The following is a 21180-nucleotide window of genomic DNA, read 5'->3' on the forward strand; positions in this document are numbered from 1 at the left end:
AGAAGGCAGATCGATCGCTCTCCGATGCGGCTTAGCTCGAGCGCCACAGGCGCCACCAAGCGTTGGGCGCCCGCATCCCGAGACACCTCGTGCTCGTACACAGTCTAGTGTCTCTATACCTAGCCCGTTGCTGCTGCAGCATCTGGCAACCCTCGTACGATGAACGAGGCCATGGACGACAGCCAGGCGCGCGTAGCCGACTACCTCGACGACAAACTGCAGACCATCAGCGACCTGGACTCGCTCGATGCGCTCCTGACCAAGATCACCTCGCAGCACGGCCTGCTCAAGCAGCAGCTCGACGACGCACAGCGCCATCTCCACGACGCGAAGCAGTCAGCCCATGCCCACCACGCCCAGCTCCAGCAGCGCGGCGACGCCTTCCAGCATGCCCAGGCCGACATTGACCGCCGCCTCATGGTCATTACCGCCTCGGAGACCAGTGACGATGCCGTCCCCCGCTTCGAAGCCGTGCTCGACACACTGCACCGCCTGGACGTGGCCAACGGATACGTCGAGCTGCTGAGCGAGGTCCATGTCCTCAGGTAGGACAGAGCCCGCGCCTAAGCCTCTCTCCCCATCAGCTGATATTCCTGTAGCAAACACGCCCAGGCACAGCTCCAGACCTCCAATGAAGCCGCCCTACACCCGTACAAGCAACTGCGTGCTCTCCACACTCGCCTGACCAACCTGCAACATGCTGCAGAGGGTGCCGCTCCGCAGTTACTCCACCACGTCGACAGCATCACCCAAGTCCTGCGCACAAAGATCCTCGATGCCTTTTCGTCCGATCTCGACGTGGTTCTGAAGAAGATACACTGGCCCACGCCAAAAGCAAACATACCTAGTCAGCTGCGCGAAGAATGGGAAACGGCAATTGCTAAGCTGTTGGACCTGCAGATGCCTGAGCTGCAAGGCGCAGACTATGCCAGCGGGCCAGTGGACAAGGTTAAGCTGCCTGCAGTTCTCTTCCCGCTCGATGTACTCGTGCAACCCTTGGAGATGCGCTTCCGCTACCATTTCGAAGGTGACAGGCCAACGAATCGGATTGATAGGCCTGAATACTTCCTCTCTCACATCACCACACTGTTGAATGATTACAGTGGATTCGTAGGCGACCATCTGCAACCTGTTCTACTGAGGCACTTTCGCGGGACTGATTTGGCCCTCGACCCTGTCTACATTGATGCCATGTCTGCCTTCATCACCGCGCTTCTACCAATGCTTAGGACCAAGATCGGATCCCTGTTGCCCAAGGTCGCCGGCCAACCCCAGCTCCTCAGCCACCTTATGCATGAAGTGATGAGCTTTGACACTACCATTAGAGACACTTGGGGCTACGATGGCGGCTACGGAATAGACGGCTGGAAAGGGCTCTCCTGGGAGTTTCTCGTGCAAGGCGATTGGTTCGGCCGCTGGCTGCAGGTTGAAAAAGACTGTACAGATCCCCACAACGCTCTGACACGCCATGTTTGCTTGAGACTAATGTGCGTGCAGTCGCATTATCCCGCTATCAAAGTATCGTAGACGATCCAGATTTCGGTGATCTCGACTACGAATCCGTCGATCCCAACGCCACCAAGCCAACCAAGGGAGCGATCCGCGTCAACGACCTGCTCGAAACCATAACTGGTTCGTCTCGGCGTCCCGAGTAACCGAATATGCATTGCTGATCAACACTTTCAGATCGATACAGACCCTTGACATCCTTCACGCAGAAACTTACCTTTTTGCTAGACATACAGATTGCCATCTTCGACAAACTGCATGAGAGGCTTTCGAGTAGTCTAGATGCGTACCTCGCGATGACCACGTTCACGGGACGTACCATAGGTGGTGTTACGAAAGAGGAACAGGAAAAACTGCTTGGCATCGAGGGGCTTGAGCGCCTCTGCAGGACGTATGGCAGCGCAGACTATCTCGAAAAAGCAATGCGGGACTGGAGCGACGACGTGGTAAGCTTCGCCGCATGCCAAGGCAGTGTCCCACGTGTCACTAGTGCTAACCCACTGTAGTTCTTCCTAGACATTTACGAGGAGCTACAAGACCGTGCGAGACAAGCAAACAGCATTGGTAGCATGAGCGTTGCTGACGTTGCTGGACGCACGTCAAAGTCGGTCGAAGGAGACAGTGACAGCGGCTCGCTCTTTGATGAAACGGCGAGTTGGTATGCGCGCCTCCGCGAACGCAGCGCAAACATCATCATCGACAGGTTGAACAATAATGTGCGGGAGGCGCTGCGGCCCTACCGACATATGTACGTCTCCCGAATAGGAAGTTGCAGCGTTGAGCCATACTTACTTTTTCGGCCAGCAATCCCTGGGCGACTCTCAGCGGCTCTTCGTCAGCTGCAGCCACAAATCTCTCGCCTACAGCAGAGATCGACCCACTTCTCACCCACCTAACCACTACCTTGACGTTCTTGTCCCGCGTGCTTGCTTCCGCTCCCCTGCGCCGCATTACTAGAACGGTGCTCGCCACCATCTCAAGCACGCTTTGGGACAACGTCCTTAGCCGATATCGTTTTTCGACTGCAGGCGCGGCACAGCTGCACACTGATCTTGCGGCGATATGTCGCGTCGTGGATAAAGCGGTGGGCCCGGGAGTCGCTGAAACAGGCTTACAAAAATGCATCGAGGGCGCACAGCTCGTTGGGCTGCCTGTCAAGGGTGGCAACAATCAGGCTGTGAGGACGCCATCGTCTACAGAAGATGGTGGCGATGGCGGCGAGGAAGATTGGGAAGCTTGGGGCGGCGCGGATGCAGACGAGGACGGGGACGGGGATGATGGGGCGCCTGTTCCGCGAAAAGCAAACATTGGTGACACAGCGGCCGGGGATGTGGACCTTGGCCTATGGGAGGTGGAGAAGCGTCTCTTTGCGGACAATCAGAGCGCGAGGGATGTCTTGGAGGCGTTGGGGTTGGACGTGTTGAGCGAGACGGAGGCGAGGGCGCTGTTGCGACGAAGGGTCGAGTTGGCGGGTTAGCAAGTAGGCAGTTGCTCTCTGAGCTGTCATGTGCCAAGTGAAGAGCTGAGATCGTACGATGCAGGTCACAAAGTTGATCACGATTAGATCAGACGATGTTTCTGCATGTAGTCGATATCGTAGTCACAAATTCGATTGCCGTGGCTCTCACAAGGTCCCAATGCAGCACCCTGGTCAATGCAAAAGACTATCACACGGCGCAACCGCAGCAAACCTTATTGTTCAAAGAGCGAAATTAAAAGAGGGTGCTCGTCACAAAACTTGATTTCTGTACCTCGTAGTCGTTGGGGGGGTATCATTTCAAAAAGCATCTACATAAACCCTCTGCTTCCTTTCCATCCACCTTTCCCACCGTTCAAAGATTCACGCCTCCATCTCCTCAGCCAGACCTGACCGCATGATAGAATGTTAGAAACGAATTCCCACAGGCTGAAAGGTCTCTCCGGCCTTGTCCTTCCCTCCGATGAGAGAAATATCCATACCCTGCGTCCGTCCAGTCAAGCTGAGCAGTCTTACGCCATCCTCATTAACCCCTACCATTCGCGCGTGTATCTTCCTCGTGGGCCAGGCTAGGACTGAACTTAATTGGAGAACTTTGAGTTCACCTTCTTGCCCGTGAACTTCTCGAAAAGTTTGCGCGCGCCGTCGGTCTGGATAGCACACGAAATTAGCAAACTTGCAAACACACATGAATCGTTGTCATCAAGGCCCGAGTGTGATGTAAACATAGCTAGTCGATCGTGCGTGCGCCGAGTATAGTGCGGAATGGAACGGAATGGAAGAATTCCAGCGTGAGTAGGTTCGTTGCGCAAAACTTACGATTTTCTCATTCATGCCACGGTTCTGCGACATCTTCTGGCCCTGGGCGCCGCCGAACTTCTTCTGCGCAGCCTCGAGGCCCTTGTCAAGGTAATCCTTCTGTCCACCAGCTTGGCCGTTGTTGGAATTCATATTTTCTGTTGCGAGTTTTTGTAAATGTGTTGTGGTTTAAAAGGTTCGTGGGTGTAGTAGTGGTAAAAGTTTGTTGCGGTAAAGTGCAGTGAGTGATAGCGGCAGGCTTATAAGAAGCGGGAAGCGGGGGAGATGAAACTCTTTATGCTACAACGCATGCGACGCACTCGATTTCAAGTCGCGGTGAGCTGAGACGGCGCATGCCGTTTGATAGGGCCGACGTCAGTCACACAGCCCTCTTTTCTTTAGGTGGACCATATTCGGAGGGGTCATTTCCAATATTCGGAGGGGTCGTTCTAGATTGTACGCATACAGCCCTTAAATATTTAGCCTAATCTAACACTAACCCTAACTAATTTTACTACTAATTATATTATTTAATTAAAAACAGGTAAATTTATTCTTAATTTATAACATTTTAAGTCTATTAACTACTTTATTAAAACCGCTAGCCCTAAACCGCGCAGCTACACTAATACTATAAAAGCAATTTATTTTATTCTAAACTGCAGGTACGTTTTTATAGTATACGTAATAGTACTATAAAGTTTTCTAAAATTATTCTATTACATAGTTATAGAGTTACAGTGCTGCTTATATTAAACCTATAATATTAATAATAATATTGCTAACACCTTTGCACTCTAATTTTTAATAATACTTTAAAAAAATATATTCTTCTGCATGCAGACTAGCTTAGAGTATATATATATACCTTCTCCTACATTAAAGAAGTTGTACAGTATACTATAATAAAAATATAACTTTATTTAAGTAAGTTTTTATTAAAGTTAAGCCTAAACCCCTAACTAGCTAGCCCCCTATAATAAAAATAGAAAATAATAGTATATAGCTGCGTATACAGGGACTTTAGAGCAGCTAGAAATAGCTTCTTTTAAAGCCTTTAATTAGCCTAAACTACCTAAACAAGGCTAAAAAAGCTAGAAGAAAAAAAGGAGGTTAACGTATATATATACTAACTTCCTTACTACTATTCTAACTGCCTGGAAACTTGTTTACTGCGCACTAGAAAAATGCTATAGCTTTTTAAAAATATATACTAAGGAAAAGAGTAAACTTTAAAGTACTCTAGGTTTTTTAAGTAGCATTTAAAGTTCCTAAACAGCTAAAACCTTTTTTTCTTTAACTAGAAATAAAGGGGCAAGGCAAACTTTTTATTAAAACTATATAAATTACTGCTTAAAAACTTTTAACTAATCTTTAAAAGTATTGCTAGGTGCTTATTAAGACTAGAATTAAGCCCTTAAAGTCCTTAATAATAAAAATTAGAATATTTAAAACGCCTGCATATATTTTAAATAAATTAAATTATATTTCTTTAGCATAAAAACAGCCTCTAAATTATCTTTAGCAACCCTGCCTTTACTTTTTGCACCCTTAGGACAACCCTTAAGTTTTAATTTAACTAAGTTTTTAGTAAAAAACTTATAGCAGCGCAAATTATTTACAGCGCAAAAGGGGTAGAAGTACTAATATTAACCTACCTATATAGGCTTAAGGGTGAAGTTTAGGTCTTTTTAGAGCTATATACTAAGCTAGTGCTTATAAAAAAAATTATATATTATAGTAAAAGCCCTTAAATAATTTTTAAGATTATAGGATAAGTCCTTCGCAAGCCTAAACTAGTTTATAAAGAAAACTAATTTAAGCAAAGTAATATAAGTATAAAGCTTTTAAAAGCCTAAGATATTTATATTATTAAATACCTAAACCTCTTCTATATCTATAGCAACCTAATAAGTATTTCTAAAGGCCTAAATGTGCTTATAAAAGTCCTTTATTATATCTAAAAAGTGCCTAGTTTAATTAAAGAAAGCTTGTTTAACCCTCCTATATAAAGCTTTAAGCAGAAATATTATTTGCTAGCTAAAACTAGGCATATACTAGCATATATACTCTGCCTATTTATATTTTAAAAATATTATATAACCTTTTATATAGTCTAAAAAGGTTAGCGCGTAGTTAAAATACTCCTAAAGAAATATATATAAAGTATTAAACTGCTCCTTACTCTAAGCGTCTACTATACTATAAAAGTAGTATAAAAACTTTTCTTTAATATTTTTAAACTCCTCCTCCTGCCTATAGGGGGCCCTATTGTTAGCCTAAATCTTATTAATCTTAACTTTAAAGTTAGTATTAAAGTGCTATAAACAGCCCTTAATAAAAATGTTTTTAAAAGTCCTATGTAGGCAGCGCTTTAAGGCCTTTTTATTATTAGTAATAAAAATTTTTATAGTACGCCTAATAAGGTTTAAAAAATCCCTTAGGGCAGTTATAGTATTATTATAAGCTCTTTTTTGTTTATTTAAGAAAAGCGCAAAAGCTATATTAAAAGTTTAATTTATACTTAAGATCCTTATAATATAGAAGAAAAGTATATTAAAACAGTTTGTTTTATATATATAGTCTATTATAAAAACATCTAGATATTTTTGTAATATGTTTATAAAATATAAGTAGGCTTAGAATAGTAAAACAAAGCAGCTAGAAGAATCCTAGGTAAACCTAATAAAGTATTTAAAGAATGCGTTATTTACTTTAATTAAAAAATAAAAGTAAGGCTTATTTTTATAAAAATCCTATTAAAGCTTATTTTATAGAGCTTTAATCTTTAAGCAGCTTTTTAACTTTCTTAATTAGCACTTTACTATACAGTTTTTAACGTCTTAAAAAAATATAAAAAAGCGCCCCTCTTCTAACTGCAAGTAAATAAAGCCTAGTATAGCACTTAATTATACTTTATTTTTAATTATATAGTTTCCTGCTTTATTTTAACTAGCTTGCTAGAACTATAAAAGGCTATACTATAAAAATCTAATATAGTTATAGGTAGAGTTTAAAACTTTAAGCCCCTATATAAAGGTATTATTTTTACCCTAATATAGTTAATATAAAGTAGCTTTCTATTTATATGCCTTTATTTTTATGCTTATATTTTGCTTACTAATACTTTTACTATAAAAAGTATTAGTATATTTTTAACTATATGCATACTGCAGGCTAACTTAAGTAACTTTTAAAAAAAGTCTAGATTAAGTTACGCGTCCTTTTTATGCGTATAAAATAGAAGCTGTAAATTTATAAAACTTATTATAGAAAAATAAGTTTAAACTTTTTACTACTTAGTAATAATTATTACTTTTAAAGCTTTCTAAGTATAATATAGCAGGATTAAAAATTGCAGAATCGTTATTTAAGTTATATTAAGTTAAGAAAATATTATTGCTTTAAAGCTAGGCCTTTAGGGAGCCCTTAAGTATTATAATTAATAGTTTTTATATATTAAAAAGTAGGAGTTTTACGCGCATATGCAGGAGTTAATAGAAAAAGTTATAGCTTAGTAAAATAGCAACAATAATAATGCGTTAAACCTGCTATACTAGCTGCGTAACTATAATAAGTTATATTACAACTATAAAAATACGCGCAATTAACTTAGCGCACTTTATTTAGTAATTCTTAGTATTATAATATACTGTAATAATTTGCTGTTAGTTTTGCAGCTAGTGCAAAAAGTAGATTATATTTAGTAAAGGGCAACTTTAGGCTAACTTTAGCAAGGTTAGCATTAAGTTTTGTAAAGCTAATAAAAATGCTAAAGTTAAAATAAAAAAATATACATTATACTATTAATTTAAGCAGGTAATTATGCAATAAAAAACTAGTTTATCTTAAGTTTTAATATTCCTGTCTGTGCGCTCTGCAGGATCTGTAGGCTCTTATTAGCCTAAAGCTGTTGTATCCCCGGGCTCTGACGTTACTCTATTAGGATTAGTTAGTCTTCTAAATATTAGAAATGACCCCTCTGAATATGGTCCACCTTTCTTTATCATCATTCACACTTTCTAGGCCGCTTCCAGACATCAGCGTGGGGATCTTTTGATCTAGATCGTCTGTGGCTAGGGGGACTTGGCTTTCGGCCGGGTGGACGCTTGGTGGGGTTTAACGGGGAATAGCAGAATATGTGGGTCCTGGATGGAAGGCAAGACGTACTCCAGATATTAGTCGACTGAGTTTGTCCGAACCTTGCTACGTAGATTTACTCTGGTGGATGTTTGAATGCTGTTTGTGAGCATTGTGATGACGTGCTGCCGGTTAGCCGGTGAGATGGAAACGGAAGTTTTAGCCGACGCGTCACAATATGGGCAAGTTACAATCTCATCATAATGATTTCGTTACGGGTATATATACGATTCATCCTCTTGAATAGGTCTTCTTACGACTTGACACTTTGGTATCGACCCTCTGCTGCCCAAGCCACTTGTTCTCGAGCCCTTGAGGCTTCAGCGGGACAATGGTCCCATTGATGCGTTCAACATACGGCCGACACCGTTGCCATTTCTTATTCAAGGTGTGCAGACGATCCTTCATGCCGTGACTAGTTGGAGACCTTGTCTGGGACATTCTTGCCGGTTGCTTTTTCGAACGCTCCGCGCGCGCTATCGGTCTATCACAGGGTGGTAAGTAACAGTCTCTAAAGATGTGTAGGGTAGTGATGCAACGTACAATCTTCTCATTAACCCCGCGATTCTTCTCTGTATTCTGGCCCTGAGCGCCTCCGAACTTCTTCTCCGCGGTATCGAGGCCCTTGTCAAGGTAGTCTTCGTTTTGGGCGTTGCCAGACGTTTGTGCATTGCCGCTCATCTTGGCTGTAGAGTTGGGAGTAAGCTGGAAAGTAGGGAGATGGTTGTTCAGTCTAACAAGGCAATGTAAGCGGATATTCGTGAGAGATCTGGAGACGGAAAGGTCTTACGAGTTCGGTTGAGAAGGTACGTTGGGGATGTAGGATGGTGATGGTAGAGTGATGTGTGAGCAAGACTCGAGCTCTCTTTTATATGTACTTGTTCTTGCATTGCCGCTGGTTACCCCTCGTTGCAAGGGTCATTACGAGCGTCGTCTCGATTGCATCACATCCGCTAGGGTCTATGGTGCCTTATTTGCTCATGGAGCTAAGGGTGGGTCAAACCATGTCAACATGTTGGAACGATCGTCAAGCGTGGCAGAAACTTGGCTTTTTGACTTCAACGGCGCGAACCATGCGGATATAACGGCCAGTAAAGCTTGAGTTGAGCCTATGAGGCTTCCTTTCTGCTGTGACGTCACACTATCGATAAGCCTGCCAAAGACATGGCATGACGCAGCCCGGATGAATGAATGACTACGGAGCCTAGACTGTGATCGTTGAGATGAGGACCGAATTGAGGGCTCTGCATCTTGGTCATGCTGGCCGTGTGGAGGGTCTCCTAACGCGAAAGTGATTCAGGTACCACCTACAACCGAAATGTACCTTCACATGGACACCACGTTCGCCAGGCACCATCCATACATATGCATAGAAACAACAGTCATACTGCGTTCATTATTTGCTAATTAGACTCTTAAGTGGAGTAGAATAAATGCACAACCCTAGAACAGCTCACAGCCTTGCACGTGTCATCCCACGCTAGCAGCACACACCACGTTCTGCCTCCTCTGCGTCGTCTGCTTTAGGAAAACGCAGCTGCCTTGCGTGTGCAAAATTTTCTATTGAATGTCTCAAGACTCAGGAGTCAGACTCAGACTCAGCCTTCAGCTCATGTTCTTACTTTACTTTCCGACTCTACTCCTACCTTATACTCGGTCACGTCCATGGTACTGACGACGGGGAGTGACACCAACATGAGCACCTCACTAAGCACGCAGTATCACACAAGAGGAATTTTGAAACTGGACTTAACATCGTACATATTCGAGGATACTGACCAGCCAGAATGCAATCTCGTCATCCATCGTAGCCGTCACCCCCCCACTACCTTCCGATATATATCGTCGCAACCGGCCGTCAACGTCGTTACTTCTTCTCAATGTTGAAATATCCATGTCAAACGCCAACAATCAGACTCGAATCCACCAATCTATGTGTACGACTCAATACCAACAGAATAAAGGGTATCTCAGAACGGGTATAAGGCTACGCCTATTACAACCACGCAGCATCGAGTTGCAACAAGCGAGCGCTACTGGAGCAAGTCCAGGAAAGAATCTTGTAAAGAGAAGGAACCCACCTAGACACCAGTGCTCAAACGCACTGTAAACGCAAGATTGAAAACGCTAAAACGCATAGCAAGAACAACGATGATGAGATAACAAATACAAGAGAAGAACTGGAAAGTGTTGGATAGGCGAGACAGCGGATGAAGCGGCCGATCATCCATACTGTTTGATGAGGGAGTGCAGGAGACCGCAGAAGAGGGTGTGCAGCTCGACGAAGAAGTTCTCTTGACCAACGATTTCGGCTAAGCTCTTGGCTTTCATCACATCGCGGGACACACGAGGGAACCCGTCAGGATCGAGCTTCTTGGCTGACAAGAAGGATGATACTGGCGTGATACTGCGGGTGGGCGAGCTAGACGTGGAGGAGAAATATCGCCCTTTCTGTGGGGACATGAACGTTGGCGGCATTGAGGACGCTGAGGTTCCAAGAGCAGGAGGGGTGCTGTCACTTGCAGTCATGGGCCGGGATACGCTTTGCGACGCGGCACTCTCCCGTTCCAGAACCCTCTCAGCGAGTGCCACGATGCGATTGGCGATGCTTTCGAACACTTCGGTGATCTTTACCATGGCCTTGGTGGCTCTTCGGCAGTCACGACCAGCCATTGCGATGAGTGCATATGTGCGTTTCGCTCCGCGGGACCGAGGATCTTGGAGACGGAAAACGTAGGCAATGGTGTATCCGGCGACCGAATCTCCGAACATAATGGGCCCAGATGGTTTACTCAAGGGAAGGACCTCTGTTGATAGAGTGCGAATGCATGTGCGTCGCAGGAGGGAGTATGTGGTAGGTGACTGTGGCTGACTGGTGGAGATGTAGTTCAGTGTGTGGGTATGCATGCCTCTCGAAACGAGCATTGGTGAAGCAGGGATTGAGTCTGGGTATGCACCTGAGTGGCGGCTCTCGAATGAGGTGGACTGCTCCGTGTCCGAGACATCGGACGAGTCTGTACTGCTGGCATCGCCACGGGAGACAGGCCGGCGCACTGGGTAATTCTGGGAACTTCGTAGCACAGGACTGCCGTTCCTGCCACGTCCGTCCTTGGAGGGGCTCCCAGGAGCACCAGTGGGCAGCTTGTCCCTATACTTTTTGGGGACTTCCATTTGGCAGTTCTCGCATACGTCAGGGTCAGCGTCAAAGGTGCTGCTGCTGGGTCTCCTTCCACCAAAGCTGCTAGCAGTAGAGGATGGAAAACTAGGGAAGTATGGGTTGTGTGTAGGCGAGCGTGGGCTAGTAGGCGGAGTCTCGAATGGCGAGGTGAGCTGGGGTAGCCGCCCGCCCAGCTTCAGCGGAGTAGGCTGGTCATACAGGCCGTTGTAAGAGAAAGCCGAATGCGGCTCTTCGGAAGGTGGCGTAACGCATGGGTTGCAGGAACCGCAGGGCGAGGTCGAGGCTTGGGTGCAGATGATAGACGTAGGACCGTGGACCTCGCAGAAGTGTGCCAGCGAGATCTAGCCACCATAGTTAGCTAAGGTATTCTCCGCCATCCTACGTGCAGACAGGGCGCATGACGTGGGGAGGAAGGTGTCCCCGGGGCTTGACTACTGTGTAGAGAGAGAGATAGGCGCGCGGTAACTTACCGTGAAGTCCATTTTCCTCGTCTGTCTTATCCCTAAGGCCTCATGGTCTTGGGTTCAGGTGTGTAGTGGAGGGTGGTTATCCGTGGCTCAGCTGACAATCGATAGCCCCTGCTCGCTCAGAGGGGAGTAGTTGCCGTGCTGCGGTCGCGCCCGGAGTGCTATGGTGTGGTGCAGGTGTAGCTGTGAGTGGTGAATGCGCAGATAATCGCCAGGCACCGCTCCACAGGTCTCAGAAGAGAGGGGGGCAGCGAAGTCGCGTGGTGGTGGAGGAGAGGCGGTGGAGGGTGTGGCACGCGGATGGATGGGCAATCTTGGTGGTTGTTGGCCGCAAACGGTGGGCCGGGGGCTCCAAGAGCGGATTATATGGCTTTTCTGATCTGGCTTACGGCATGGCAACTAGAGAGGGCAGAAGCAGAGGCAGAAGCAGAAGCAGCACGCCGAGGGAGCGGCAGGACTGGGTATCCGTGATGGATCTGGGAGCCATAATTACGGGGGGGGCGTTGCGCGGAGCATCATGGGCAGCGCAGCGAGGCGACGCTACTGTAAGAGTGACCAGGGGTTACACGGCCTTCGTCTTGCGGTCAGTATCAGCGGCGCGCCATTGGCCAGGGCTTCCGCTGTGACACCGCAGGCCACAGACAGTTGACATGTGGAAGAGGAACGACGAGATGCAGACTCTGTGCGACTTGCGGCTACGCACGTCGTCGCGAATGCATCCGCGACGATGTGACGAGCCAGCCCTTACACGACGGACAGACGACTCCTGTGCCACCTCGCCCAAGGGAGACGACAGACGCAACCTGCAAGCACACGACCACGACATGTAAGAATGCACTACACCCTCTTTAGCACGTAGATCTACATCCGCGGGCCTATCTTGGAGCCCATCGCTCAATCACAGCCTCTCGTCCCCTGATCCACGGTTGCACGTCATGCCTCTTCCGTTGCGGAATCGAACTTCCTACTCGCAAACAGAATGCCACCCATTGCAAGCAACTGGGCTCCTCCATTCACCCTTCTCTGTCATCTATCATGCCACCGCAAAGACGCTTTCTTCCCCTCTGCAGCTGGCTGCACCCCTTCGCAAGCGTCCATCCTGCTATGCAATAGTGGCATGAATCAAGTGGATCGCAACGCCCTGAGTAATAGCCGCTCACTCTTTTGACTGACCCCAGCCTCACTCGGAGAAACCCATTGGCCCTAACGTTGCCCGTGCGCTGCTTCTGGAAACCGTCACATGTAGGTATCAAGTGGAGCATTCGAAGCTACTAGGCCTGACTCGTTGCAAAGCCACCCACCACCACCGTTCGAGAACTCACTCAAACGGGCCCTCATAGCCACGACGCAAAGCGGCCACGACGACCCCATCAACTCGGCCGCGTTGCTCCGCTATCCACGGTAACTACTGCAGGGTCTATAAAACTTCTCTCAACGTTCCTCCTTCTTCGACGCCGTACGCCTGTTCGCCACTTACCGGGAGACTGGACGAAAAAAATGCCGACGATCTGGGGAACGCGAGGGCCAGCAATCTACAGATCCACCAATCGAGCACTGAGCCAGCTCATCAGGCTCAGTGCATATGGATGATGCATATGGATGAAGAATTAGCAGCAGCAGCAGCAAGCCCGAGGTTTGAGCTCAGAATCCAGAACGTAGTGGGTTTTCTTAAACCGCTTCTGTCAAGGTCACGGGCAATATATTGCTCCGCTAATATAACGATTCTGCTAAATACGAACGGAAACTGGTCGTATGCATGTGGATACAGGACCAGTAGTTCCCGTCGGCTTCCACGATCTGTGTACTAACAAAGGTAGCGCGCTACGCGACCGAGCCAGTACGTAATATGGAAGAGTTCAATGCCTCGAAAAGAGAAACTAAATCCAAACTAGTCGTTACCCGTCTCAACGACCCATAACATGAAAAATCTTGATCAGTCAACAGGCTCACAATAACGCATGTGATTAGTATCCGTTGTGAAGGCTGCCTGTCACAGAGTAGCCGATTATCATTACATTGGTGTAGTTCTGACCTGCATACGCTCATCCTCCTCCGCGTCGTCGTCAGCGTCGCTAGCATCGGCGGTTCGGCCGCGCAGAATATCATAACCCATGACTTCGTTGATAAACTTGTTCGAAATCTTGAGCTCCTCATAGCGGAGCCGCTCCTGCTCGGTGAACTCCCTTCTTCGAGGCCCCATCATCTGCGCTATCAGCGGCTCCCAGATCTGGTCGAGCTGCGTGACACCAATACGTGCGCACGGAATGTCGTCCAACAACGCAGGCGAGACGACACCAATATCCCTCCAGTGTCGTCTCCAGCATCTGCTAGTATGTGGCGAAAGGTGTGTTCTATACGCATGGAGGTATCTTCGACGCTCCGCGTAAGTTGGGCACGCGAGCAGCTTGGCAATCTGGCCAATGCCTCCAAGAATCAGGAAGAACGCAATGTCTTCTGCGCAAGGAGGCTGACTAGACCACCCTCGCAGCAGCTTTTCCACTGTCCCCGTGTGACTTGAAGGCCGCAGCTTCCGTCTTAGTATTTGCACGATGAAGCAGTACATGTAAAAGTACTGTAACCGTAGTGGAGGATCCAGTTTTTTCATAATCTTTCTCTCCTGGTTCGTGATACCAGCCGTGGTACAAATGAGGTACCCAATGTGCGAACGCGGCCGTATCCGTCCAAGGTCTCGGTCCAGGAGCAACCGTCGATGCTCATCTAGGAAATATCCAACCCCGAAAACCAACGGCATCATTCTCTCGTACGCAGATGTCCACAGCTGTCTCTGCCGCGGGCACGTCTGATCCAGTGCATCACCCACCAGGATGTCGGCTAGCTGCCGGGTTAACCTGATAGAGGCGATGTGTCGCCGCCTCATGGCAAGGAGGAAGGGAAAGTCCGCTGCATTAGGCCTTGGAGCGGGATACAGGCGCAGATGGAGATTACCCATGCGATGCTGCACCCAGTAACGCACAAGTGCAGGCGCATTGTTTGTGATGAGTTCGTTCAAGCTGCGGCATGTCCTTCTTAGAGCGAGCACATCAGCCACACACAGCTCACGGAGGATATGAATGTGAAGCTCATTTGGCAGGCGGAACAGCGCTTCCAGAAAGGGACTACGCAGTGTTTGATTAGCATGTGTTGCAAGGCTGAAATGGCAGAATATAGTACCTTGACAAACTCGGGGCAAGCTGCTCGCCTGCACTTCGTCTCCCAACCCTCAGCGACGCAAGCAACCTGCTCTGGAAGCGACCAGCTGCCTTCCCTAGACTCGGTCTTTTTTTCGAAATCGCTTTATCTGCCGGAGAAAGCGCAAACCCGTTCCTCGCACGCTCCGGGGTCGACTTGCCTCGCCGAAAACTCTCCATGGGCATGATGACGATGCTCGTGCGCGGTGCCGATCCTCACCGGCTCTCAACTTGGCGGAGATGCAGCGCTCAGCGCGCGTTTTCGTTGCGTAACTTTAATCACCAGGTCCTTCATTGTCGCAGAACCGTCCGCAGCATTGTTGTTGGTCCTAAGTCGCACAGAGATTGGAGATGGGAGGAGTGTGTGGAAAGTTGAATCGAACGACAAGGCGCATGATGAGGTGTAAAGACCAGCTCAGGGATTCGGTAAACAGGGGACCAAGACCAAGCATGGATCGGGGGTTGATCAAGCCACAGAACCACGAGGCCGCAATCCGAAACGTCAGCTTTGCCGGGCTTCCCTAGCCCTGTCTATGGGCCGTGCGATTCATTCAATCATTCAGTGAAGGACCCAAGGGACACTGCTTGATACTATGAAAGGAAGGATGACACCTTTCATTCATTCATCCATGCGATGCGATGCGATGCGACACATTGACCTGACTTCACACACAAAGCTGTCGCAACAGGACACATCCCAGGCTTTATCACAATGCAATGCAGGGTCGTCACCAGAGATTAGATTTGACCTGCCGAGGCCTTAATTTAGCAGTGTCAGCTTCCAAAACGTTGAAACCCGGTGGCTGCATCGCGTGGCAAGTCCCCGCATTAATTCATGGATAGCGGCCGTGCGCTAGTTCGTCATCCTCCCTGCACTTTTCTTCCGTCCACACCGCTCTCTCTCCGCATTCAACGATTACCATGCCAGTACGAAACGTGTGTTACCTTGATACGAATACGTATAATTACGTATAGGCGGATGGCTTTTGTCGCTCTAGGTGTGTGTGTGGCAAATGTATGTCTGCTGTTACCGAGTTTTATACATACGTGGCATAGCTATCCGAAGCGATGTCAAGACCCACTATCGTGACGTAGACATTGGAGCATATAGGGATAAAACTGACTGTTTCGAACATATGGTGCTTATTCGCACATATCTTATTCTGGGAAATCTGGGTACTTTAGTTCCAAGGTTATCAATGTCTACTGCTAAAGTTTCGGGACGATATTGACCAACTGTCGTGCCAACTGGCGGAATATTAGAAGTAGTGTAGATGGCGGATTTTGGTGACTGTTTCGAAGCAGACCGATCTAACGGTTTCATCAATGGTTCCTACTAGAGAAGGGCATCGGAATGGACATATGCAAGACGGATGGGAAGTTCAACTCCTGCGCTAGCGTAAACTAGTTTGCCTCTAGAAGGACTGTGAAGTCGAGAGAGCATTTGTATATAGGCAATAACATCGGGTACTTTTCGTAACATGGATCCACCGATCACAGATGCCTAACACAAACTAGATGCACAACCGGGAGGTCAATTCGGTGTGTTTCAATCGGACTTTGGCATATGCTCTGATTGTGACACAACAGCTGTAAGGCGGATTTCGACATGCTGAATAGCGTGAAACAGTTCAATACACTACCCACATGACAGTAGCCTAGCAATACCCTTGCAAGGATACTCGCAAGACTTCTGTGTGCAAACGTACAACACGCTATATGGTACCGATAATTTGACATGCATTCTCGAATCGAAGTTAAAAATGACCATTAGTCGAACAATGACTGCTACCCCAGCCTCACTCTCTACACGACGCTAGTTGATTTCCGGAAATCAAATCCTGACCTCTCCCCAAGCTACCCCTCAACCCCACATACATGCATTCGTGATCTCAACACGACGTAGCATAACGTAGATGCAGGCATAACTATGCAGAACTTGACATTCTCTTCCACTATCCCGCACTGTCGTGCACCCAACCTCGTCCCCAGTAGTCTACACCCTCACATTTATCTGTACACGACATCTTCTCCATGAGTGCTACAGCATCCATCCAACCCGTCATCCTCCACGCTCCCCAAATCGCCACCGCGCCGTCGGAAACATTCCCAGACCCCTCGATAGGCGGAAATGTATCGTGGAAAACGCTCATCTCCTCGTCTACAACTCCGTCAGATACTTTCACCGTTGGAATCGCAACGTGCCCCTCAGGCAGCAAGGCGAGTTGCCCATCTACTACGCCACAAAGGCCTGGGCACTTGAAACTTCATCGCCATACGCACGCGGAGATCTACCATGTCACCGCTGGGATTGGCGTAGTTGCGATCGATGGGGTAGATCATGAGGTGAAGAAAGGGAGTGTGGTGTTTATACCCGGGGATGCGGAACATGGGATTAGGAATGTGGGAGATGAGGAGTTGTGTTGGTTGTATGTTTTTGCTGCTAGGGGTTTTGGGGAGGTGGTGTATCGATTTAGTGGTGATGGAGGCGGTGGTGGGGTGATCGCTAGGCTGTAGAGCGTGTGTCAAGGAAACAAAGATGAAAGTGCAGGTTTTGAAGAGAGAGAGACAGAGAGAGACAGAGAGAGAGAGAGAGAGGGAGAGAGAGTTGATGTGCGTACATGATGAGATGTTTGATGGTGTGGAAGTCGATAGCATAGTCGAGATAATTGACAGTTGCAAGTAATGGATATCGCTGTGGTCTTGGGTGCCATACTTGTGGATAGTATGTATAGGCACATTTAGTAGACCGGTGCTACTTTGTACAGCCTTTAACATCCACGACAGTGTCCATGACACCGCATCATAGCTCGACCCGAGCGAATGCATCGGGAGCGGCACGTGGCGCAATTGCATCAGGCGCCGTAGGAGGTGTGACTATACGAAAGCGGAAATAGATAGCAGTAATTAGGGGAGAACTTGACAAGTATACAGCTCCGACTCTTCCCTTGGGTAAAAACTACATGATGTATCGAGATTCTCGAAGAGACGCAGATCGAAACTGATAGGTGAGGAACAAAATGTTTTCAGATAGCAAACCAAACTCTCACGCCGTGGATTTGAAGGGCTATGCCCAGCAATGCAGGAGCGGCTAATAGCCTACACATACCCATGTTGTCGCGCCAAAATAATTGTATCCGTAAAAAATCGTGGTGTGGTACTGTGAATGTGAGCTGCAGGAGGCGTGTAACGAAGACGGGACAGCAGAAGCGGGGCACGTGTCCCGCACAGTCAAATCTGGCCCGCGTTGAGTGCGGGGCAACAATCCTTCTCACCTTGTCCATCATCGTGTTTAAACCTCTCAATGGCCGTCGTACCCGTCAGTAACAGTGAGAGAAGTTGTGCTACCAGTGTCATGTTTCGTTGCCGAGCGAGGTTTATGATTCAAGCACCACCAAAGACCCGACCGCCCAGTCTTTCAAACAGCGGTCGCTTCCGCCGCGTACGCAAAGCCAGCCAGCAAAGATTATCGCAGACCGTGCACTCGGTTAGCGCAACGCACACGCCAGCACCCCGTTTCCGTCCCTCAACCTATTAGGCCGCTTTTCCGATGTGTATATATAATTAACATTTCCAAATGTCCATTGTGCAGTGCGAGGATTTGTACGAACTCATTTCTTGCCTTTTACCAGAAGTGACCGCGAGTCCCGCACAACACTGCACTTACTCAATCTTTGGAAAAAACATCACCCATGCGTGGGTTCGAAACTTTGTTTTTGCCATTTTTTGTTCCTTGTTACATCTTTTTACTTGTCCACTCATCAACGCAATAGATGAAGTGCCTGCATCAAGTTAATTGATTTACAAGTGGTCCTTGATTTGTTTTTACTCATGTGCGGTCTACAAGTTATATCCTAGTAGTTGGTCTTTGGCTTTTGTTTCTGCTGCACTCCCGTCTCACCTTTCATCCGTTGCAGTTATCGTTCTTCTTACTTGTACTGCGTAAACGCAACATGCCACACCTTGATGCCTTTCACTCCAGTCCTCAAATACCCTCTAATCTTGCCAAATTCCTCCGTCTCCCTAAACGCCATATGCGCTTCGACTGTCGGCCACCCCACAAACGCTGCGAACAACTTGCCCTCTACGCCCTCACCAAGGCTCTCATGCTGATGGGTCTCAACTGACCACCCACCCACCAATCCTTTAGCCTCAACATTAGGAATGTTCGCAATCTCAGAGAGGAATGTAGCGAAGCTCGCGTTGTACTCGGCCTCAGATTGCGCAGGATCGAAGTACGCGCTTATGCACTCTGTGACGGGCGCGCTCAGAGGGTTTGCTGACAATGTGTCTGTTGGGAGCCTTGCGTGGAAGAGCGTGGGTGGGCCGGCTAGAAGGTGCTTGTCTAGTGTCTCCAGGAAAGGTTGGTATTCTTGCGAGGCAATGAAGACCTTGTGGGCGTCGACGGATTCCCAGTCTGCCAGGGTGTTAGCGGGTAGTCTACTGTTTAATTCCCGAATATGAATTTAAGAGGCACTTGGTGCACTACACCGCAATCACACAAATACGCAAAAGGCCGTATAGATTACAACACGCACCAACAACCAGCTGCAAAACATCCTTGTTCTCAATCTGGCGTCCCCAGAACAATGTCTTTAACCCCGATTGCTTCGCTATGGTGACTAGCGTCGAGTCCCACGCGCGTTTCGCCTCGCCCGATTCTAAGTCCAAACCAGCTTTAAGGGTAAGGTATACGATTTCAGTAGCCTGATCTGTCATTGTGGATGGTAGAGCGAAAGATGAGGTACTTAGGACGATTGAATCTTGTTCTAGAAGATGAAGTGTTCAAACAGACGAGGCTGTCGAAGAAGCAATTGTGTGAATGATGGGTTGATCGATATGAAGATTGTTGATAGGGTTGTTCTGCATATATACGCAATAGTTCGGATCCGAAGTCTTTGGCCGTTGCATATGCCTAGGTCAGATGTTGTGTGTTGTAAGCATTTGTATAACGAGCACGGCATGGTTGTCATCTGGGAGGTGCCCCGCCCTTATCCTCAGAAAAGGAAGGTGGGGCATATACTCCTGTGCTACCATGTAATACACACCCTGTCAAGCTCTCATTTCACGCAAACACAACACCATTTGCCCCTACGTGTCTAAGATTGCAGACGTGCTGTGTAAATATTGGGATCTGTAAATAACAGTATGAGCATGCTAATCCAAAGCAGGCAGGAACTTATATCTTCCACTCAGTTAGCTTGCCCTTGAGTCCTCTCGAATCCACGGCCCCATAAGCGCTTTCAAGAAAGAACTTTCAACCTGTATGAAGTAAAACGACTTTTAGGTGTCAACTCGTTACTGATCGTACACATTATTCTGAAGAAACTCTACGTATGGCGACCTCTTGATTCGACCCGTGTTTGCAGTTCTTGCTATCAGGCTATTGTTGTTGCGTCGCTACTTTACATACACTTCTTAAAAGGATTTCCAAAGCGCCCACGCCCTAGTTGAGCTATCGCTGGTTCTGTGAAAGTCCTTTGAGTGCGGAGATGTTTGTGATTACATTGAATCTTCCACCAGGATAGGCTGTATTCGAGACTGGTCGTCAATCGTGGTATCGAACCTTATCAAAAACGTAATCACAAACATCTCCGTACTATTTCTTACTCAGTATTGATCGGTACGAATCTATCTGTGTCATGCAGGCAGAAAGCTGCCGGAATAAGACACGCCGCGGTAGAGGTGGTAGTCGTCGGTGGCTTGAAGCCCACGCGTAAGTGCGGGAGAAGGCTGACAGATGGCACCTGCCAGGCGGGAGGGGTAGATTCAATGTCATCCGGATGTACTGCTCTGGCGATTGAGACAGTGCCGAGTGAAGAGGGCGCACCCGCCCGACCGTACGTTACCCACCAGTGTAGCGAGGTCCGCAGCAGAACGAAGAACATAAACAGCCAAATCCTCCTCCCACCACCGTATTAGCTGCTCACGCGGGATGTACTCGCATTGCCATGACGAGGCGTGGACCTGGGCGTCTTCGCTGTGCTCTAGGACGACGAGGATGTTGGGCTCATCGCGGAAACGTGTGTACATGGTCGGTGACACGAGTTGGAGAAGAGTGTAGAACGTGCATGCTGCAGACGAGAGGCGGACGTCTACTACCTGGAGCTTGTCAAGAGAAAGGGAAGCTGATTCCCTTCTTAATAATGTGAGTTACATCATCGCCAGTCAAGGCGAGAGGAATTTACTGATGGCTGGATCAACACCACCAACAATCGTCGTAGGCATCATCGTTCTTGTCTGGCTGGGCTGGGCTTGTGGAAGTTCTTCTCAAGCGATGCATCCGGCCCTGGTAAGAGCGAGGACGTCAGAGCTCAGACGTCGATATGGGGAAGAGTAGTTGTATTGTGGAAGACGCACATGCTTTTCTCGGGAGATTTCATGTTGCTTCTGTCCTCGTCAATCTTCTGATGGCAGGCCCAG

General features: G+C 47.9%; 8 protein-coding genes across 8 annotated transcripts; 2 read left to right on the forward strand and 6 right to left on the reverse strand.

Moving 5' to 3' along the window:
- Positions 1–125: 125 nt before the first annotated feature.
- On the forward strand, positions 126–3232 carry K460DRAFT_368498 (RINT-1 family protein-like protein). Its single transcript, XM_040933787.1, has 6 exons — positions 126–545; positions 600–1438; positions 1498–1632; positions 1687–1955; positions 2016–2257; positions 2314–3232. The coding sequence occupies exons 1-6, from the start codon at positions 160–162 to the stop codon at positions 2984–2986; spliced, it is 2544 nt and encodes an 847-aa protein (XP_040786203.1). The 5' UTR covers positions 126–159; the 3' UTR covers positions 2987–3232.
- Positions 3233–3259: 27 nt separating this feature from the next.
- On the reverse strand, positions 3260–4147 carry K460DRAFT_368504 (uncharacterized protein). Its single transcript, XM_040933788.1, has 2 exons — positions 3806–4147; positions 3260–3636 (listed from the first exon to the last, which is right to left on the reverse strand). Exons 1-2 carry the CDS (start codon positions 3935–3937, stop codon positions 3568–3570), a joined length of 201 nt encoding a protein of 66 aa, XP_040786204.1. The 5' UTR covers positions 3938–4147; the 3' UTR covers positions 3260–3567.
- Positions 4148–8339: 4192 nt separating this feature from the next.
- K460DRAFT_261089 (uncharacterized protein) lies at positions 8340–8581 on the reverse strand (the record flags this gene model as incomplete). The annotated part of the gene is made up of 2 exons (XM_040927464.1): positions 8340–8408; positions 8468–8581. Coding segments are annotated over 2 exons (183 nt in total), but the record flags the coding sequence as incomplete, so codon positions are not given.
- A 1566-nt stretch (positions 8582–10147) lies between these two features.
- K460DRAFT_357344 (uncharacterized protein) lies at positions 10148–11584 on the reverse strand (the record flags this gene model as incomplete). The annotated part of the gene is made up of 2 exons (XM_040932025.1): positions 10148–11443; positions 11573–11584. The coding sequence occupies 2 exons, from the start codon at positions 11582–11584 to the stop codon at positions 10148–10150; spliced, it is 1308 nt and encodes a 435-aa protein (XP_040786206.1).
- A 1689-nt stretch (positions 11585–13273) lies between these two features.
- Positions 13274–15148, reverse strand: K460DRAFT_316229 (uncharacterized protein). The gene is made up of 2 exons (XM_040930334.1): positions 14741–15148; positions 13274–14685 (listed from the first exon to the last, which is right to left on the reverse strand). The coding sequence occupies exons 1-2, from the start codon at positions 14941–14943 to the stop codon at positions 13581–13583; spliced, it is 1308 nt and encodes a 435-aa protein (XP_040786207.1). The 5' UTR covers positions 14944–15148; the 3' UTR covers positions 13274–13580.
- A 522-nt stretch (positions 15149–15670) lies between these two features.
- Positions 15671–16226, reverse strand: K460DRAFT_368510 (uncharacterized protein). The gene has a single exon (XM_040933789.1). It carries the CDS (start codon positions 16079–16081, stop codon positions 15839–15841), a length of 243 nt encoding a protein of 80 aa, XP_040786208.1. The 5' UTR covers positions 16082–16226; the 3' UTR covers positions 15671–15838.
- A 453-nt stretch (positions 16227–16679) lies between these two features.
- On the forward strand, positions 16680–17469 carry K460DRAFT_368511 (RmlC-like cupin). Its single transcript, XM_040933790.1, has one exon. It carries the CDS (start codon positions 16792–16794, stop codon positions 17272–17274), a length of 483 nt encoding a protein of 160 aa, XP_040786209.1. The 5' UTR covers positions 16680–16791; the 3' UTR covers positions 17275–17469.
- Positions 17470–18473: 1004 nt separating this feature from the next.
- Positions 18474–19687, reverse strand: K460DRAFT_368512 (uncharacterized protein). Its single transcript, XM_040933791.1, has 2 exons — positions 19296–19687; positions 18474–19174 (listed from the first exon to the last, which is right to left on the reverse strand). The coding sequence occupies exons 1-2, from the start codon at positions 19474–19476 to the stop codon at positions 18687–18689; spliced, it is 669 nt and encodes a 222-aa protein (XP_040786210.1). The 5' UTR covers positions 19477–19687; the 3' UTR covers positions 18474–18686.
- Positions 19688–21180: the final 1493 nt, after the last annotated feature.

This window comes from Cucurbitaria berberidis, assembly GCF_010015615.1.
Source record: "Cucurbitaria berberidis CBS 394.84 unplaced genomic scaffold K460scaffold_4, whole genome shotgun sequence".
Classification (NCBI taxonomy): domain Eukaryota; kingdom Fungi; phylum Ascomycota; class Dothideomycetes; order Pleosporales; family Cucurbitariaceae; genus Cucurbitaria; species Cucurbitaria berberidis.

Coding starts and splice junctions, on each gene's coding strand:
- K460DRAFT_368498 (XM_040933787.1), top strand. CDS start 160: ATGAACGAGGCCATGGACGACAGCCAGGCGCGCGTAGCCGACTACCTC. Junction 546..599: donor AGCGAGGTCCATGTCCTCAG/GTAGGACAGAGC, acceptor ATATTCCTGTAG/CAAACACGCCCAGGCACAGC. Junction 2,258..2,313: donor CTGCGGCCCTACCGACATAT/GTACGTCTCCCG, acceptor TTTTTCGGCCAG/CAATCCCTGGGCGACTCTCA.
- K460DRAFT_368504 (XM_040933788.1), bottom strand. CDS start 3,937: ATGAATTCCAACAACGGCCAAGCTGGTGGACAGAAGGATTACCTTGAC. Junction 3,637..3,805: donor GTGGCATGAATGAGAAAATC/GTAAGTTTTGCG, acceptor TGTGCTATCCAG/ACCGACGGCGCGCGCAAACT.
- K460DRAFT_316229 (XM_040930334.1), bottom strand. CDS start 14,943: ATGCCCATGGAGAGTTTTCGGCGAGGCAAGTCGACCCCGGAGCGTGCG. Junction 14,686..14,740: donor CTTGCCCCGAGTTTGTCAAG/GTACTATATTCT, acceptor AACACTGCGTAG/TCCCTTTCTGGAAGCGCTGT.
- K460DRAFT_368510 (XM_040933789.1), bottom strand. CDS start 16,081: ATGAAACCGTTAGATCGGTCTGCTTCGAAACAGTCACCAAAATCCGCC.
- K460DRAFT_368511 (XM_040933790.1), top strand. CDS start 16,792: ATGAGTGCTACAGCATCCATCCAACCCGTCATCCTCCACGCTCCCCAA.
- K460DRAFT_368512 (XM_040933791.1), bottom strand. CDS start 19,476: ATGACAGATCAGGCTACTGAAATCGTATACCTTACCCTTAAAGCTGGT. Junction 19,175..19,295: donor TGTTTTGCAGCTGGTTGTTG/GTGCGTGTTGTA, acceptor ACACCCTGGCAG/ACTGGGAATCCGTCGACGCC.